The sequence below is a fragment of the Salmo trutta genome, chromosome 4 (assembly GCF_901001165.1).
Source record: "Salmo trutta chromosome 4, fSalTru1.1, whole genome shotgun sequence".
Taxonomy (NCBI): domain Eukaryota; kingdom Metazoa; phylum Chordata; class Actinopteri; order Salmoniformes; family Salmonidae; genus Salmo; species Salmo trutta.
Window position 1 is genome coordinate 53,016,533 of NC_042960.1, and position 18,099 is coordinate 53,034,631.

General features: G+C 46.3%; 1 protein-coding gene and 1 non-coding gene across 6 annotated transcripts in view; one reads left to right on the forward strand and one right to left on the reverse strand.

Annotated features, from left to right (window-relative positions):
• LOC115192598 (transducin-like enhancer protein 1) overlaps window positions 1–18,099 on the reverse strand; it is a 49,268-nt gene that overhangs the window by 14,918 nt on the left and 16,251 nt on the right. For 3 of the 5 annotated variants that reach the window (XM_029751280.1, XM_029751279.1, XM_029751278.1), the window contains 10 exons: window positions 12,103–12,166; window positions 8,545–8,589; window positions 6,822–6,884; window positions 4,727–4,801; window positions 3,778–4,015; window positions 3,463–3,524; window positions 3,156–3,251; window positions 2,670–2,714; window positions 2,361–2,525; window positions 1,665–1,794 (listed from right to left, as the gene is read on the reverse strand). In XM_029751280.1, coding sequence (XP_029607140.1) covers window positions 1,665–1,794; window positions 2,361–2,525; window positions 2,670–2,714; window positions 3,156–3,251; window positions 3,463–3,524; window positions 3,778–4,015; window positions 4,727–4,801; window positions 6,822–6,884; window positions 8,545–8,589; window positions 12,103–12,166 — 983 coding nt within the window. The remainder of the gene's footprint in view (window positions 1–1,664; window positions 1,795–2,360; window positions 2,526–2,669; window positions 2,715–3,155; window positions 3,252–3,462; window positions 3,525–3,777; window positions 4,016–4,726; window positions 4,802–6,821; window positions 6,885–8,544; window positions 8,590–12,102; window positions 12,167–18,099) is intronic. The other 2 variants (XM_029751282.1, XM_029751281.1) reach the window with 2 other exon arrangements.
• Window positions 11,707–11,779, forward strand: trnaa-ugc (transfer RNA alanine (anticodon UGC)). Its single transcript has one exon. It is a non-coding gene; the product is annotated as a tRNA-Ala (tRNA).

Here is an 18,099-nt window from a genome sequence, read left to right on the forward strand (position 1 = left end):
GTTTCCTCCGACACATTGGTGCGGCTGGCTTCCGGGTTAAGCTGGCGGGTGTTAAGGAGTGCGGCTAGGCGGGTCATGTTTCAGAGGACGCATAACTCCACCTTCGCCTCTCCCGAGCCCGGTGGGGAGTTGCAGCGATGAGACAAGACTAACTACCAATTGGATACCACCAAATTGGGGAGAAAAACAAGGTAAAAAATAAAATAAAAATGATTTAAAAGATTAAGAATCGATAAAGCGACAAAGGAAATTAACCTTCAAAAGCTAGAATCCGGGCCTCCCGAATGGTGCAATGGTCTAAAGGCACTGCATCGCAGTTGCTAGCTGTGCCACTTGAGGTCCTGGTTCGAGTCCAGGCTCTGTCGCAGCCGGCCGTGACCGGGAGACCCATGGGATGGCGCACAATTGGCCCAGCGTCGTCCGGGTTAGGGGAGGGTTTGGCCGGCAGGGATGTCCTTGTCCCATCGTGCTCTAGCGACTCCTGTGGCGGGCCAGGCGCTGACACGGTCACCAGGTGTCCTCCGACACATTGGTGCGGCTGGCTACCGGGTTACGCGGGCATTGTGTCAAGAAGCAGTGCGGCTTGGTTGGGTCCTGTTTCGGAGGACACATGGCTCTTGACCGTTGCCTCTCCCGAGTCCATATGGGAGTTGCAGCAATGAGACAGACTGTAACTTCCAATTGGATACCACAAAATTGGAGAGAAAAGTAATAATAAAATATAAAAAAAGCTAGAATCCAACAGAGACTAGTAGCTGATGTTTACCTTAGAACTATGAATACAGAGATGGAGGAGACACCAAGACAAGTTTGTATTGCTTTGTTCCAATAATCAACAACAACAAAAAAGTGTCAGCCCTTATACGTGTGGCTCAGTTGGTAGAGCATGGCGCTTGCAACGCCAGGTTTGTGGGTACGATTCCCATGGGGGGACCAGTATGAAAAGGTATGCACTTACGTCCGTCTGTCTGGATAAGAGCCTCTGCTAAATGACTAAAATGTAAATCTATATTACATCAGGTTGAATTGATCCAGTTGCATTTTTCTATCCTCATTCTATTACCCATCTTGGGTGTATTAATTTTCTTGGGAAAGGACATGATTACCAATCCCATTAGTGTGGCTGATAGAGTTAACACTGTTAGATAAGACAGAGACCCTGTGTAAACAGCCAGCCTGGGAGCCAGCTCTGATCCTCTATGCAGGATTCCACATCAAACAGGCTCAAACGCATAGCTCTCTGCCACAGAAGCGAGAACATCACAAGAGCACTACTGCACTCTGCTGGCTGGTCTGCCACACAGCAGTGTGGAGCCACTTGACTACTGAATGGGAGCTGCTGGGAGGGGAGATTGATGCATTGCAATAGACTGACACAGCACAATTATGAAAGTGTCAGAGTCCGTCACCTCTCAAACTCTCAGCTGAAAATCCACACAACTCTCACAAACACATCAGGTACCCATGTCAAGGGCATTTTGTATAGCTCAGCTGGTTGGAACATGGTTTACCATTTTGATTCATGCATGGACTCAAATACTGAATGCAGATGGAAACTGTAGGCTGCTTCAGATAAAATCTGATAATCAATGATCAAGGCTAATATTAAAAAAACCTATTGAAAACTTCAGTACACATGTGATCCATGATGTTCTTGGTTTTACCCAGAGGGTCAACGCCAGGTTTGCCAGGGACGGGCCGGAACTGTGGGGGTGCACTGGGGCCGGGGGTGGACGAGTCCTGGGAACTGTGGGGGGTGCCTGGCTTCATACCTGGGGTACTGGACTTCTCCCTCTGAGACAGAGACAGAGAGACAGAGAGAGTGAGACAGAGCGAGAGATGGGGAGAGGTGGAGGGAAGTAGAGAGAGCGAGATGGGGAGAGGAGGGAGGTAAAGATTGAAAAGTGTGAAAGAGAACGAGAAGGTGTGAGAGAAGAGATCGTGTGACGTGAATGTGAGATATCCTTCCATCACACCACAGTTATCAGAGAGACACTAGGTGCTAATGCTGTGAAGTTACATGAAGGACACCCAACATGGAGAAACCATTTGGAATGGAATATTTAACAGATGGCTTCTGTATCACTGCTGTTCTATGTATCTAGAATCTATCTATACTGTAGAGAGGTCATGTAGAAATGCAGTAATTCACTAAGACTCAGTAAGGCTAGGGTCACATGGGATGTGAGCATCCTTGACACAGAGTGAGGCTGAATGGAAGGACCATCACTGGAACTAAGTGTGTGGGCTGAGCATGCCTCACCATACATACAAGCACTCATCTTACCCCGGGCATAACTGTATGAAGCTGTGCGTTTGTCTCACAATAAAAGCATGTAATGGACTGATGCTGAGCATACCGGTGGCTCCCGGTCCTTGCTGCGGGAGGGGGAGACTTGGCTGCTGGAGGAGGCCAGGGACGCAGGGCTGGCCTGGGGAGGGGCGTCTTTACGAGACGGGGGCAACTTGTCCAGGCCGTTTTCTCTGGACGAGTAGGAGTGGACACTGCGGGGGGACGAGGGGTCCTGGAGGGGGGGGGTGTAGTAGTTAGTAGGGCCAGTAGTAGGGCCAGCCATGGCCCCATAGTGTTTCTCTCATCAATCTGAATCAGTCAATTATCAGAGTGATTTAGGGGATTTGAACTGAGATGCAAAGAAAGGCCAACTCACCTCATCCACCACCAAATTATCATCACTCTTATCCGCATCGCTGCCCTGCAATCAAAATGTGGGATATTAGTTAAAAATGTGCACACACGCAGTGGTGGTTCTAGACCATTTCAACTGGGGGGGCCAAGCTGGGGCCAGTTGTACTGTTAGAGGGGCCAGTTACATTAGACGTTATTGTTGTCAGATCGTTTTCTTCACTGCATTGCAGGCATTAACAGGCAAAAGACCATGTTCATAATCATCATTGTTGCCACTGTCTAATAACGGATGTAAAAAAAGAACGATAGCAAAAATTTGTTATGTAAAAATTATTTCATACTCCACATTTAGGGGGGCCACAAGGGGGTCCAAAATTGTTGTCACAGGGGCACTGCCCCCCCCCCCCAGAACCGCCAGTGCACGCATGCGCACACACCCACCTAATTACTGAATTAATGTGACAAACACATATTGCTAATCAACTTTCCAGCGATGCAGCATACTAACATAGTCCGTCATGAACTCCTTCTCGTCTGCCCTCCTCTTCTTCCCGTTGCTGAGGTAGTCTGCTGAACGGCCCTTATCCCCGTTGGACATAGAGCTCTGAGGGAGGGAATATGATGAGTCAAGAGGAACTGTATAAACCATGTCAACTTCATAACCACCCTGGCTAAATGTGATGGTAAAAATCACACAGCATCGACTGGGGCTCAGTGTCTGTGAGGGAGATTGAGATTGAGATTGTGTAATATGGTGAAGTGTACTATATTGCAGTGTACTTGGGTGTAGGGAACTTGGGTGTAGCCGTTCTCACCGGTCCAGCTTCACGGTCTACGTCCATGATGGGCAGCATCGCCCCGCGTCCCCGCAGCCAGCCAAAACAGAGCAAACACAATACAACATGACTATCACCATTCTCACACATGGTCTTTTCTTGAAATGTCTATTTCTTTAGCATATCACTATCAATTTCACACATTATTAGCCCAACCCAATCAGCTCCAACAATCTAGCCAAGCCCCAGCCTAGACCAAACCCTACACATCTCATTATTTTCAGTCTAATCCATCCCTACCAGTCCCGTCCTTCTCTATCCTGCTCCCCTTCCTGTCCCCGTCCTAGCCCATACCTCTGTGGTGCTCTGCGGCAGCTGCAGCAGCGGCAGCCTCCAGGTGGGCCCTCTCGTGGCCCTCCTTGGCAGCCAGCTGGGCCCCCAGGGCCCCAGACAGAGCCAAGAGGCCGGACCCTCCGCCCAGCGCCAGGCCAGGGTGAGGGAGACCCCCAGGATGGGGCCCCATTTGCATACCGTGCAGACCCTGCAAACCCTGGGCCACATGCTGGGAGAGGTGCTGCGCCTGCAGCTGTTGCTGAAAGGAGGAGAGAGAAGGAGAGAGAGAGGACAATGCAGGGTTAGAGGTGGACTGGATGTGGGCTGTACAGGGGCTGAAGGGGGACAGGTATACAGAAAGAGGTCTGTCTCCAGTGATGCAGGAGCCCATGCATGGTGCCATCCAAGATGGTGGGAGAGTGGAGGGAAGGAGAGTCTCCCTAGGAGAGCGAAGACTGTCACAAAATCAATCCATGGAGTGCATGATTGTTAAAAAGATGACGTGAAAAGAGCCAAGAAAATCATAATCTCTCAAATAATTGTTTTTTGTTTTTTCTAATCATCTTCAGTTGAAAATAATAATTGTATTTCTTCACATAACACTAAAATATTTTTCTCAGACTATAAAAATCAATGCAATGTGCAATTTGAAAGTCCTCTGGTTTGGTGAGGCCATTGAGTTGTCTCTTGGCACACAGCAGTAGCATTGTGCAGACACACAAACAGTGTCATCTTTCATCCCTCTCTCTTCTCCCTCTCCATTTCCTAACACTCATCTCAGCCTGTTCCAGTCAGACCTGCACTAAGTGACCAATTTGTCTGTGTGTGCGTGTGTGTGTGAGAACCTGTGTGCATGCTGGGAGGAGGGGGAATTGACTACCCACAGAAAGCACAAACAAAATAACCAAAATGAAGATGTATGAGAGGATGAGTTAAACACTGTATGAGGTATAGGAGGGAGTCCACGTACCCCTATCGACGCATTTAACTCCCCCATAGTCACCTGCTTGGCGCGCTCCATGGCCTGGACCACCTGTTGTTGGTGCTGTGGGACAAGCCAAGGTAACAGTGAGATGGGGAGAGGGGAAACTTAAATAAAAGTCTGCATTTTAACAAAATGTAAATACATTCAATGAAAAAAATGTGGTATATATATATAGCACGGGTTGGAACCAGTTCAGGGAACAAAACCGAAAACTGGAAAATAACTACATTATTTTAGGAACAGACCCCGAACCAAAAACTAAATTGATCAATACTGTTCCGGAACAGCATGTGAACCGGTTAACACTAGAACCACCGTAGGCCAACAGCCACTAACATTTGATTTGTAAATAAATAAAAAAATGCTCCAAAAACAAATCCTTGTCTAGCTCCTTCCCTGACTTCCTAAATATTTGTATTTTACACTGCTCATTTGTCAGAATTTTGAAATCACAAACAGAAAAAGTATTGAGCCTTTTTACTCGTTTTTTTCACAGGTATTCTTAACTATAGGACGTTAGTACCCAGCCAGGCCATATAGGACGTTAGTACCCAGCCAGGCCATATAGGACGTTAGTACCCAGCCAGGCCATATAGGACGTTAGTACCCAGCCAGGCCATATAGGACGTTAGTACCCAGCCAGGCCATATAGGACGTTAGTACCCAGCCAGGCCATATAGGACGTTAGTACCCAGCCAGGCCATATAGGACGTTAGTACCAAGCCAGGCCATATAGGACGTTAGTACCCAGCCAGGCCATATAGGACGTTAGTACCCAGCCAGGCCATATAGGACGTTAGTACCCAGCCAGGCCATATAGGACGTTAGTACCCAGCCAGGCCATATAGGACGTTAGTACCCAGCCAGGCCATATAGGACGTTAGTACCCAGCCAGGCCATATAGGACGTTAGTACCCAGCCAGGCGATAATGGGTCACTCTCTCTCTCCTCACTGAATGAATGACAAATGGATGAATGGGCAATAATTGTGCACCTTACCCCACAATTCATTTTTAAATGAAGCCTAACTGAATGATAAGGAGGGTGAAGAGGTTGATTTCATTTAGAAAGACAATAGTCTAATGAGAAGTTTGTGTTATGCCCATTTATCAGCGGCAAATCATTTGACCGCAGGCCTTGCGGGTTAATACCATTCTCTTTTACGTTTTACTTTGTAAAAAGAAGCTGTTATGGGACTGTTTTATTTACTAAAACCGTATTACTAATAACATGCATTGTAAGAGAAACGAACATATGCTACATGTTGCAGCAGGCCTTTAGAATAATGCAATATCCTTGACTCTATCCAGCGACGCAAACGATGCCAAACCACTGAATGAATGACAAATGCATGGAATGGGCGATATTTGTGCAAGTTACTTCACTATCTAATTTAAAGGAGGCCTAACTGAATGATGAGGTTGATCTAATATAGAACAATAGTGTAATGATGAGCTAATATTATGCCTATTTATCAGTGGTTCATTTTAAAACTTTGACCACATGGCTTGTAGGTTGATACCATTCTCTTTTACGTTTTACTCTGTAAAAATGACCTGTTACAGGACTGTTTTATTTACTGTAACTATTACTAATCAAATGTATTGTAAGGGAAACTAAAACATGCTATGTGTTGCAGTAGTCCTTTAGAATAATGCAAAACATATCCTGGACTCTTTCCAAGTTGATGAGCAGGAAAGAAACGATGACAGTCGGCCTGCACAGCTGGCTGAAGAACTACTAGTGATTTTGTCAGACAGCATAGGCAACCGCTCTATAGAGATTAGACGACGACTTGGAATGAAATAATAATATTTTTATTAAAGTCATGAGAAAAAATGGTTACTAAGTGATAAGCAGTAAATGGGCAATCACTACCATCATAGGACTGCATGACTCTGTGTCACAGCATCTGTGTTAATGTGCGTGTCTGCTTCCTAGTGGTACTGTACGTCTGAATGTTACACTGGGACTTCTTGTTACGAGGAGCATGCATGTGCACCAGTCTGTGGGTGGATGTCAGAGATACTGAACGTGTTACTGATGTGTTAATATGCATGACCGTGTGTATGTGTCTCACCTCCTGTGAAAGGAAAGGGATGAGCTGGGCACAGATCACATTCAGGCGCTTGGCGATCTCCGTCTGCAGAAAAAGAGAGGGCGAGTGTGTGAGGCAGGACACTGTGGTTGTGTGTGTGCTCATCAAAGCAAAACACACACCCCAAAACCTTAGCAGGGCTGGCTGTGAGGGCCAGTGTGGTAAATATTTCAGCTCCTCACATCTGGTCCATGCAAATCCAAACACTGCCAGGGAGCCTAGCTAAAATATTCATGGCCAGCATCTGTGTGTGCATGCCTACCTGCTGGGGGTCAGTGGGCTTAGCCATGGGCGTTTGCCTCTCTGATCCACACAGCTCTCCCTCCCTCCCCTCATTAACTTAGTGGTGGCCCCCAGCAAACCTGTTAAGACCAGTAATGATATGCATGCAGAGATCATGATGACAACATCATTATGACTGGGGGTCATTAGTCTTGCTGACAGCTAGCCTCTGCTGTTCGGTTTCCCTCTCTCCTCTCGCTCCGGCCGGCCACACAGCCCCACACCATTCTCTACTAAGTGATTTATTGATGCTGTGGTGAACTCCCACCCATATCCTCCTTCACACTTCTTCCTCTCCTTCTTGTCCCCCCCCCCTTCCATCCGCTTCCCTCTATTCTGCAGACAGGCAGCGCCCACCCTTCAGCACTCTCCTCCATAAATCCATCAGCTCCCTCCCCAGGGAAAAACAATGATTTCTTGTTAGAGAACGCCAACTACTGAATGTCATCTTCAGGAGAGAGGGAGCCAGGGAGATTGGAGAGAAGGGCAGCACGGTGGGAGGGAGAGAGAGAATGAAAATGAGAGCAAGAGAAAGAGGATAAAGAGGGGAGAACAAAATGGGAGAGTGAAATGAAAGGGGAGGCTCTTGTGCGTTTGAGGAATTGACAGCCAGTGAGGCAGGATGCATAAGGAGGAGAAAGAAGAGCTAGAGAGAAAGAAAGAGAGAAGGAAGGAAGGAGGGTGATGTGTGGCTTGTCAAAAGCAGAGCGATTGAGATGGCGAAACGAAGGGAGAGAGCAGACGCTCTGAAGGCAGTGACCTGATTTAAAGTGAAATTCAGCAGCATGGACTGTATACCTGCAGGAGAGAGGGAGGAAAAGACTAAAAGAGATGGGCAGAGAAGGAGAGAGAAAGAGCATGAGAGAGAGAGAGACAAAGGTTAGAGAGAGAGAGGAGGAGAAGGTTATAGAGAAAGAGGGAGTTAGAGGAGGAGAAAGTTATAGAGAAAGAGGGAGAGAGAGGAGGAGGAGGTTATAAATAAAGAGGGAGAGAGGGAGGGAGGAGGGTAAAGTCAGCAGCGGTAATAGAGAGGATTTTTGAGGGGAGTAAAGAGGATGTTCCAGCTGCTTTAGGAAGGGCACATCTCTCCCCTTGTCTGTCTAGAAATAAGAATTCTGTTTGCAGATCCTATTAATGCAACAGCAGCATAGTGTCATGGGTCCACCATGGGCGGATTAGCATTTTGTGCTGGAGGCCAGTTCACTAGATTTTCACCACACATACATACATACATACATACATACATACATACATACATACATACATACATACATACATACATACATACATACATACATACATACATACATACATACATACATACATACATACATACATACATACATACATAACTCCTCTAGACCCAGATTGACTAGAAAGGGACGGAGGGAGAGAGATGACAATGGAAGGGGGTTGTACTCACCTGTTTGTGCATTTCAATATTAAGGCCGTATGACATCTCGTAATACTGTAAAAATGAGACGTAAATCGATGGTTATACATTTGCATATATGTAGATCTACAAAGAAAATACACCTTTCAAGGCTAGATGAGTGGGCGAGTCGTTTTGTTTCATTTATTTTGTGCCCTCAGCTCCAAGCTATGCCAACCTGGCATGTGAGCCCAGAGATGGTGTGTCAATCAATCGGTTCAGAACAAGGATGGAAAATCATCATTGGGCAGAGCTCAAATCATTTAAAACAGACGTCCCTTATATGACATTCTGACATGTCATTTTCAACAAGGTTGGTTGAGGAGTAAGTAGTGAGTGGTTTGTCAGCTAGGTGGAAGAAATAAAGAGATGGAAGCGCGTGTGTGTGTGTGTGTGTGTGTGTGTGTGTGTGTGTGTGTGTGTATGTATGAGACAGCTGGCTGTTTGTTCTGCCGCTGTGCCAAGATTCAGAGCTGTTGCTAGGCAACTTGCAGACTCCAAAATTCAGAGCCCAAAAAAAGAAGCGAGAAATGGGTAGAGTGCCAGGGCTGTGCCAGGCTACCACATAGCTCCTTTTGCAACAGTGGGGCCTGGCACCACACAGTCAGCTGCAGTTAGGGGGCTCTCTGATCACGCCTCGTCTGAACACCGCTTGCTCTAAGGGAATGTGGATTACCCATATTTGGGCTGGAGACAACACACGTGTGGTCCATGTGGTTTCCAGTGGGTGTGATGTTTAGTCCCTTGCCAGATGCTGGCATCAGTGGTGTTGTGTAGTCAGACACACACAGCCAGTCTAACCCGAGACAGTTCCAAAAAAGGTCCAGTTGCCAGGACCACAATTACAAATTCCATCTACACACCATTGCCCTAGAGCACACAAAAAACTATACATACCTTGGCCTAAACATCAGCGCCACAGGTAACTACCAACGCTGTGAGCCGAGAGACAAAACAAGAAGGGTCTTCTATGGCATTAAAAGGAACATAAAATTCGACATATCAATTAGGATCTGACAACAACAACAAAAATACTTGAATCAGTTATAGAACCCATTGCCCTTTATGGTTGTGAGGTCTGTCACAAAAATGGGACAAACACCAAATTGAGACTCCGCATGAAGAATTCTACAAAAATATTCTGTGTACAACGTAAAACACCAAATAATGCATGCAGAGCAGAATTAGGCCGATACCCGCTAACAATCAAAATCCAGAAAAGAGCCATTAAATTCTACAACCACCTAAAAGGAAGTGATTCACAAACCTTCCATAACAAAGCCATCACCTACAGAGATATGAACCTGGAGAAGAGTCCCCTAAGCAAGCTGGTCCTGGGGCTCTGTTCAAACACAAACAAACAGACCCCAGAGCCCCAGGACAGCAACACAATTAGGCCCAACCAAATCAAGCGCGTACTCTTGTGAAGGTAGGAAACACCTCCAATTCGCTGATTCTCAACACTATGGCCCCACAAGGTGCGTGCTCAGCCCCCTCCTGTACTCCCTGTTCACCCATGAATGCGTGGCGATGTACACCTCCAACTCAATCACCAAGTTAGCAGACGACACAACAGTAGTGGGCTTGATTTCCAACAACGACGAGACAGCCTACAGGGAGGAGGTGAGAGCACTCGGAGTGTGGTGTCAGGAAAACAACATCTCACTCAACGTCAACAAAACGAGATGATTGTGGACTTCAGGAAACAGCAGAAGGAGCATCCCCCTATCCACATCGACGGGACAGTGAAAAGTTAAGCTCCTCTGATTACACAAAACGGACAAACTGAAATAGTCCATCCACACAGACAGCGTGGTGAAGAAGGAGCAATAGCACCTCTTCAACCTCAGGAGGCCGAAAAAAATGTGGCTTGTCACCTAAAACCCTCAAACTTTTACAGATGCACAATTGAGAGCATCCTGTTGGGCTGTATCACCGCCTGGTACAGCAACTGCACCGTCCATAACCGCAAGGCTCTCAAGAGGGTGGTGCGGTCTGCACGCATCACCGGGGGCAAACTATCTGCCCTCCAGGACACCTACACCACCCGATGTCACAGGAAGGCCAAAAAGATCAAAGACAACAACCACCCGAGCCACTGCCTGTTCACCCCGCTATCATCCAGAAGGCGAGGTCAGTACAGGTGCATCACAGCTGGGACCGAGAGACTGAAAAACAGCTTCTATCTCAAGGCCATCAGACTGTTAAACAGCCATCATTAACAGAGGCTACTACCACATACAGACTTGAATTAAAAAATGTAACCTTTATTTAACTAGGCAAGTCCATTAAGAATAAATTCTTATTTACAATGACGGCCTACCAGGGAACAGTGGGTTAACTGCCTTGTTCAGGGGCAGAAGGACATATTTTTTACCTTGTCAGCTCGGGGATTCAATCTAGCGACCTTTCGGTTACTGGCCCAAAGCTAAAGTGATTAGGCTACCTGCCGCCCCGAAATCATTGGTGACTTTAATAAATGGATCACTAGTCACTTTAATAATGCCACTTTAATAATGTTTACATATCTTGCATTACTCATCTCATATGTATATACTGTATTTTATACCATCTATTGCATCTGGCTAACCTTGTGTATGTGACCAATAAAATTTGATTTGAGATAAGTTACTTGACACGTTGGAAAGAATTAACAAAAATAAATAACTGTGCAAACTAGAACGCTATTTGGCCCTAAACAGAGAATACACAGCGGCAGAATACCTGACCACAGTGACTGACCCAAACTTAAGGAAAGCTTTGACTATGTACAGACTTAGCGAGCATAGCCTTACTATTGAGAAAGACCGCCGTAGGCAGACCTGGCTCTCAAGAGAAGACAGGCTATGTGCACATTGACCACAAAATTAGGTCACTTCCTAACCTGCTGCCAAATGTATGACCATATTAGAGACACATATTTCCCTGAGATTACACAGATTCAAAGAAATCGAAAACAAACCCAATTTTGATAAACTCCCAGATCTACTGGGTGAAATACCAGTGTGTCATCACAGTAGTAAGATGTGTGACCTGTTGCCAGAAGAAAAGGGCAACCAGTGAAGAACAAACACCATTTTAAATACAACCCATAGTTACATCGTTACAACACTGTATATAGACATACGACATTTGAAATGTCTATTCTTAGCCTTCCCTGTAGCTCAGTTGGTAGAGCATGGTGTTTGCAACACCAGGGTTGTGGGTTCGATTCCCACGGGGGAATCGAACCCACAAAAAAATGTATGAAATTGTATGAAATGTATGCATTCACTACTGTAAGTCGCTCTGGATAAGAGCGTCTGCTAAATGACGTAAATGTAAATGTATTCTTTTGGAACTTCTGTGAGTGTAATGTTTACTGTTAATTGTTATTGTTTATTATCTACTTCACTTGCTTTGGCAATGTTAACAAATGTTTCCCATGCCAATAAAGCCCTTGAACTGTCTGCCTGCTCAGTGAAACACAAATCTCAACTCTTCTCCTACAGACAAGAATCTGGTGGAGTGGATTGAGTGTTTGTTGTTGACTGTGTTTGAGGGTCTCACCATAACATAGTGTCTCTGGATCTCAGTCTTCTCTGTGGCCAGTTTCTCACACTCCATCTTCAGGCTGTAAGGAAGAGGTTAAGATTTACAAGAGAGCAGATATGAGTATCTATATAATACACACCCTGTTCAAATGTTTTCATACAATATAATTCTAAAAGTTTCCCCACGCCCACAAAGACACACAGAGCCAGAAATACACACACATTAACTAACACACACATCCATGTTTAGTAGGCAGTGCAGACACCTGCAGATAGATGTGTGCCAGCAGAGATAGGATTGGGCAGGTGACAGGACATTATCGCTTCAGAGCACACCAGGAATAGTTGAGCTCACACTTAGCACTTGCCTCCCAGCCAGACCAGACCTGGCTGTAGTCTCTCCCATGACTAAGGTGTCATTGAAGGGCAGGGACGGGGCGCACCTCTCCCTCCCAATCTCCTCTCTCCATTTGTCCATCTCCCCCTTCTAATTGCCCCTGGTCTGTCCCCTCCCTCTCACTATTCATCAGTCCCCTCCTCCCTCTTTTCTTCCCTCCATTTGTCCGTTTCTGCCTCTCTGACCCCTCCTCCCTCAGTCCTTCTGTCTTTGCCAAGTCACCCTGCTGTGACCATGACCCACCATGGGACCCCAGGAATCCTCAGCGAAGCACACACACACAGCGTTCCTTTAACGAACTAGCCATCGACCTCCCCTCCCCCGTGTCCTCTAACACACACCCCTCCCGTGTGTCCTCTATAACACACACATCCTCCCTCCTCCCCAGCCCAGGGTTGTATTTCACCCCGGCAGGCATGCTGCTGACTTGTTTGTGTGTAGCAGATTTATGCGGGGGAGAGCAGTGAGGGCCTGGGAAATTAGAATATGATTAATACTGCAACATTACCAGGCTACAACAGGTAATAACAGCACATCCGCTCCCCTTCAGAAGGCCGGCGCTACCACCCATAATTGACTCATTTATCAACGCCAGGGAGGAGACGAGAGGGGGAGGAGATTGAGGGATGGAAGGGCGGGTGAGAGCTCGGGGGATTAAATTCATTCCCCTGATAGATTTTATTATAGTGGTGTCGCTCCCCCGCAGAAGTCCCCCATGGCAGGATTTCTGAGAAGTGACAATTCTATCCGTATCAGTTCACCTAGACAAGGGCCAGGCTGGGCATTTCCGAGGGTGACGTTCCTCAAGTTGTGTGGAGAGAAACATGCTAACACCGATGACATATACAAACACCGATCCTGGGATTAGGACAATAACTGTTCTCAGATCAGGGTAAATATTATATTTTCATAATGTTTAATGGATTTACAACATGTAATTAAGTACAGGAAACAGTCGAGCTGAGTGAAGTGGTGAGCCCTTACTGAGGTTTCAGTGGACTCTGGAGTGCTGAGGGGGCAGGAGAGATGGATTCTCAGACAGCCAGGTTATCAGGAGTTTGAATACAGAACCAGTCTTCTAATGCCTTGACAGACTGGCATGTCGTATCCAGACTGGGATTCAGTGGGAAAGTGCATTCATTGAGGCCAATGTCTAATTAAATCCCACAGGTCACAGACAACGCCGAAGAACATGGCTGACGTTTTACATTCTCCCAACCAATTGTGCAATTTTGTTATTTGTTTTGCGCGACTTATTTTTTAAACTCATCGTGTACTTGATGTTGCTGCTACAGTCTTATGACCGAAAAGAACTTCTGATATCAGAAAAGTGATTACTCACCACGGACTGGAAGAAACTTTTTCCTTTCACGAGTCCGACGAGAAGGATATCCTGCTTTCACTGGAACAGGCCCAGATCCATGCTTTTGCATGAAGAAAAGATGCCGGAAAAGGGGACGCAGACTGGGGGATCCTTCTGAGAAGCTGGAGGCGAGCGAGTAAACTCCCAATGCCTTCCATTCTACCCGCTAACATGCAATCGTTAAATAAAATTGATGACCTATTAAGATGATCCTACCAACGGGAAATTAAACTGTAACATCTTATGTTTCACCGAGACGTGGCTGAACAAAGAAACAGACAATATAGAGCTGCCGGGATTTTCTATGGATCGGCAGAACAAAGACACTAACTCTGGTAAGACGAGTGGTAGGGGTGTGTGCGCGCAAGGTCTAATATTAAGGAAGTCTCGAGGTATTGCTCGACTGAGGTAGGATACCTTATGATAAGTTGCCGACCACACCATCTACCAAGAGAGTTCTCATCTGTATTATTCGTAGCCGTCTATTGCCGCCTACGCTGCTGCCTACCTTGGCCAGGTCGCAGTTGTAAATGAGAACTTGTTCTCAACTAGCCAGCTGGTTAAATGAAAACAAAAGCAAAGAAGAAAATGCTCAACCAGAAACGACGCTCCTAGTGGCCGGGGACTTTAACACAGGCAAACTTAAATCAGTTTTACCACATTTTTGCCAGCATGTCACAAATGTGCAACCATGGGGGGGAAAAAAACTATCCTAGACCACCTTTACTCCACACACAGAGATGCATACAAAGCTCTCCCCCGCCCTCCATTTGGTAAATCTGACCACAATTCTATCCTCCTGATTTCTGCTTACAAGCAAAAACTAAAGCAGGAAGTACCAGTGACGCGCTCAACACGGAAGTGGTCAGATGACGCGGATGCTACACTACAGGACTGTTTTGTTAGCACAGACTGGAATATGTTCCGGGATTCATCCAATGTCATTGAGGAATACACCACCTCAGTCATTGGCTTCATCAATAAGTGCATCGATGACGTCATCCCCACAGTGATACATATCTCAACCAGAAGCCAAGGCAAGAGCTGCCGCTTTCAAGGAGCGGGAGACTAATCTGTACGCTTATAAGAAATCCTGCTATGCCCTCAAACGAACCATCAAACAAGCAAAGCATCAATACAGGATTAAGATCGAATCCTACTAGACCGGCTCTGACGCTCGTCGGATGTGGCAGGGCTTGAAAACTATTACGGACTACAAAGGGAAACTCAGACGCGAGCTTCCCAGTGACACGAGCCTACCAGACGAGCTAACCTTTTATGCTCGCTTTGAGGCAAGCAACACTGAAGCATGCACGAGAGCACCAGATGTTCTGGACGACTGTGTGATAACTCTCTCGGTAACTGATGTGAGCAAAACCTTTAAATAGGTCAACATTCAAAGCCGCTGGGCCAGACGGATTACCAGGACGTGTACTCAAAGCATGCGCGGACCAACTGTCAAGTGTCTTCACTGACATTTCAACCTCTCCCTGACCGAGTCTGTAATACCTACATGTTTCAAGCAGACCACCATAGTCCCTGTGCCCAAGAAACGAAGGTAACCTGCCTAAATGATTACCGCCCCATGGCACTCACGTTGGTAGCCATGAAGTGCTTTGAAAGGCTGGTCATGGCTCACATCAACAGCATCCTCCCAGATACCCTAGGCCCACTCCAATTCGCATACCACCCCAACAGATTATGCAATCTCAATCACACTCCCCTTTCCCATCTGGACAAAAGGAACACCTGTGAGAATCCTGTTCATTGACTACAGCTCAGCGTTCAACACCATAGTGCCAACGAAGCTCATCACTAAGCTAATGACCCTGGGACTAAACACCTCCCTCTGCAACTGGATCTTGGACTTCCTGACGGGTCGTCCCCAGGTGGTAAGAGTAGGCAACAATACGTCTGCCACACTGATCCTTAACACTGGGGCCCCTCAGGGGTGTGTACTTAGTCCCCTCCTGTATTCCCTGTTCACCCACGACTGCATGGCCAAACACGACTCCAACACCATCATTAAGTTTGCTGACGACACAACAGTGGTAGGCCTGATCACCGACAACGATGAGACGGCCTACAGGGAGGTCGTCAGAACTGGCAGTGTGGTGCCAGGACAACAACCTTTCCCTCAATGTGAGCAAGACAAAGGAGTTGATCGTGGACTACAGGAAAAGGCGGGCCAAACAGGCCCCCCATTAACATCGACGGGGCTGTAGTGGAGCGGATGGAGAGTTTCAAGTTCCTTAGTTCGTTGGTGATGTGGACACCATCATGGTCCAAACCTACCAAGACAGTCGTGAAGAGGGCATGACAAAACCTTTTCCCCCTAAGGAGACTGAAAAGATTTGGCATGGGCCCCCAGATCCTCAAAAGGTTCTACAGCTGCACCATTGAGAGCATCCTGACCAGTTGCATCACCGCCTGGTATGGCAACTGCTCGGCATCTGACCGTAAGGCGCTACAGAGGGTAGTGCGAACGGCCCAGTACATCACTGGGGCCAAGCTTCCTGCGATCCAGGACCTATAATAGGCGGTGTCAGAGGAAAGCCCATAAAATTGTCAGAGACTCCAGTCACTGACAATAGACTGTACTATAGACTGTTTTCTCTGCTACCGCAAGGCAAGCGGTATCGGAGCGCCAAGTCTAGGACCAAAAGGCTCCTCAACAGCTTCTACACACAAGCCATTAGACTGCTGAACAATTCATACAAATCGCCACCGGACAATTCATACAAACCCCCCCCGTACACTGCTGCTACTCGCTGTTTGTTACCTATGCATAGTCACTTCGCCCCCACCTATATGTACAAATTACCTCAACTAGCCTGTACCCCTGCACACTAACTAGGTACCGGTGCCTCCTGTATATAGCCTCATTATTGTTATTGTGTTACTTTTTAATTATTACTTTTTATTTTAGCCTACTTGGTAAATATTTTCTTCTTGAACTGCACTGTTGGTTAAGGGCTTGTAAGTAAGCATTTCACAGTAAAGTCCACACTTGTTGTATTCGGCGCATGTGACAAATAAAGTTTGATTCGATTTTTGTATTTGATTTGACATACACCCTTCCTTTGTAATGTTTGACCTTTATATCAGCCCATCTACACCATACAACAGCAGAGGAATATACCGCACATATACTGGCAAATATATTCATAGATTTTTATTGTGAATTTAGCACAGAAGATAGGATCACATTCAAAAAGAAATGGCACAATTCTCTCCTAGTATGTATGGGGGGGGGGGGGGGGGTCTCATTTTGTGTGTACTACTGTACGTGTGTGGGCATGTGTGTGTCTCCATGTCATTAAGTGACCACAAGAGCATAAGGGGGGGGGATATTTCATGTAGAAATGATTGCCTGTAATAATTAGTCCATGGCTCAGCAGCATTCAGACAGAGGAGAGGAGAGAGTGTGTGTATAGAAAGGAGAGAGTGGATGGTGTGTGTAGATTGAGAGAGAAAGATTAATTGCTCCGTTCCAAACACCCCCTGATCCGACCAGCATAATAAAGTTCTGAATCGGTTCAAACCCCCAAAAATGTAATTGTTCATATAGTTCCTTTTCGTTCATTTTTTAAGCTGTGAAATCAACATCGTTTTCACATTTAGCTCATTAATTTACCCTACCAATTAGCACGGCTAGAGCAGCTTGCTATGGAACGGGTAAGGTAGTTGTTTAATTGGTCAGTTAAGTGCAGGTCCAAGATGCGACAGAAATTTCACGGGTGAGTAGATGGGGGATGAAAAAAACTTCACTGAATTACAGAATGATATACTAGATGGGAATATTTTTGGTGAATAACAATTAACCAGTTATGTTCCGGAATACTAGAGGACACGATGGTTCTGTTCCGGAATACTAGAGGACACGATGGTTCTGTTCCGGAATACTAGAGGACACGATGGTTCTGTTCCGGAATACTAGAGGACACGATGGTTCTGTTCCGGAACACTAGAGGACACGATGGTTCTGTTCCGGAATACTAGAGGACACGATGGTTCTGTTGTTCCGGAATACTAGAGGACACGATGGTTCTGTTCCTGGATAAATGTAGTTATTTCCCAGTTTTGGGGTTTGATCCCTGAACCGGTTCCAACCCCTGGTAGAGATAGTAGAAAGAGAGAGAGAAACACAGTGTGAGAGTAAGACAGGGAAATAGAGAGAGAAACAGAGTGATATGGAGTCTGCTACATGTCAGCATGCTCTGCTCTCCCCATCTCTCCCTCACGGTGACAGC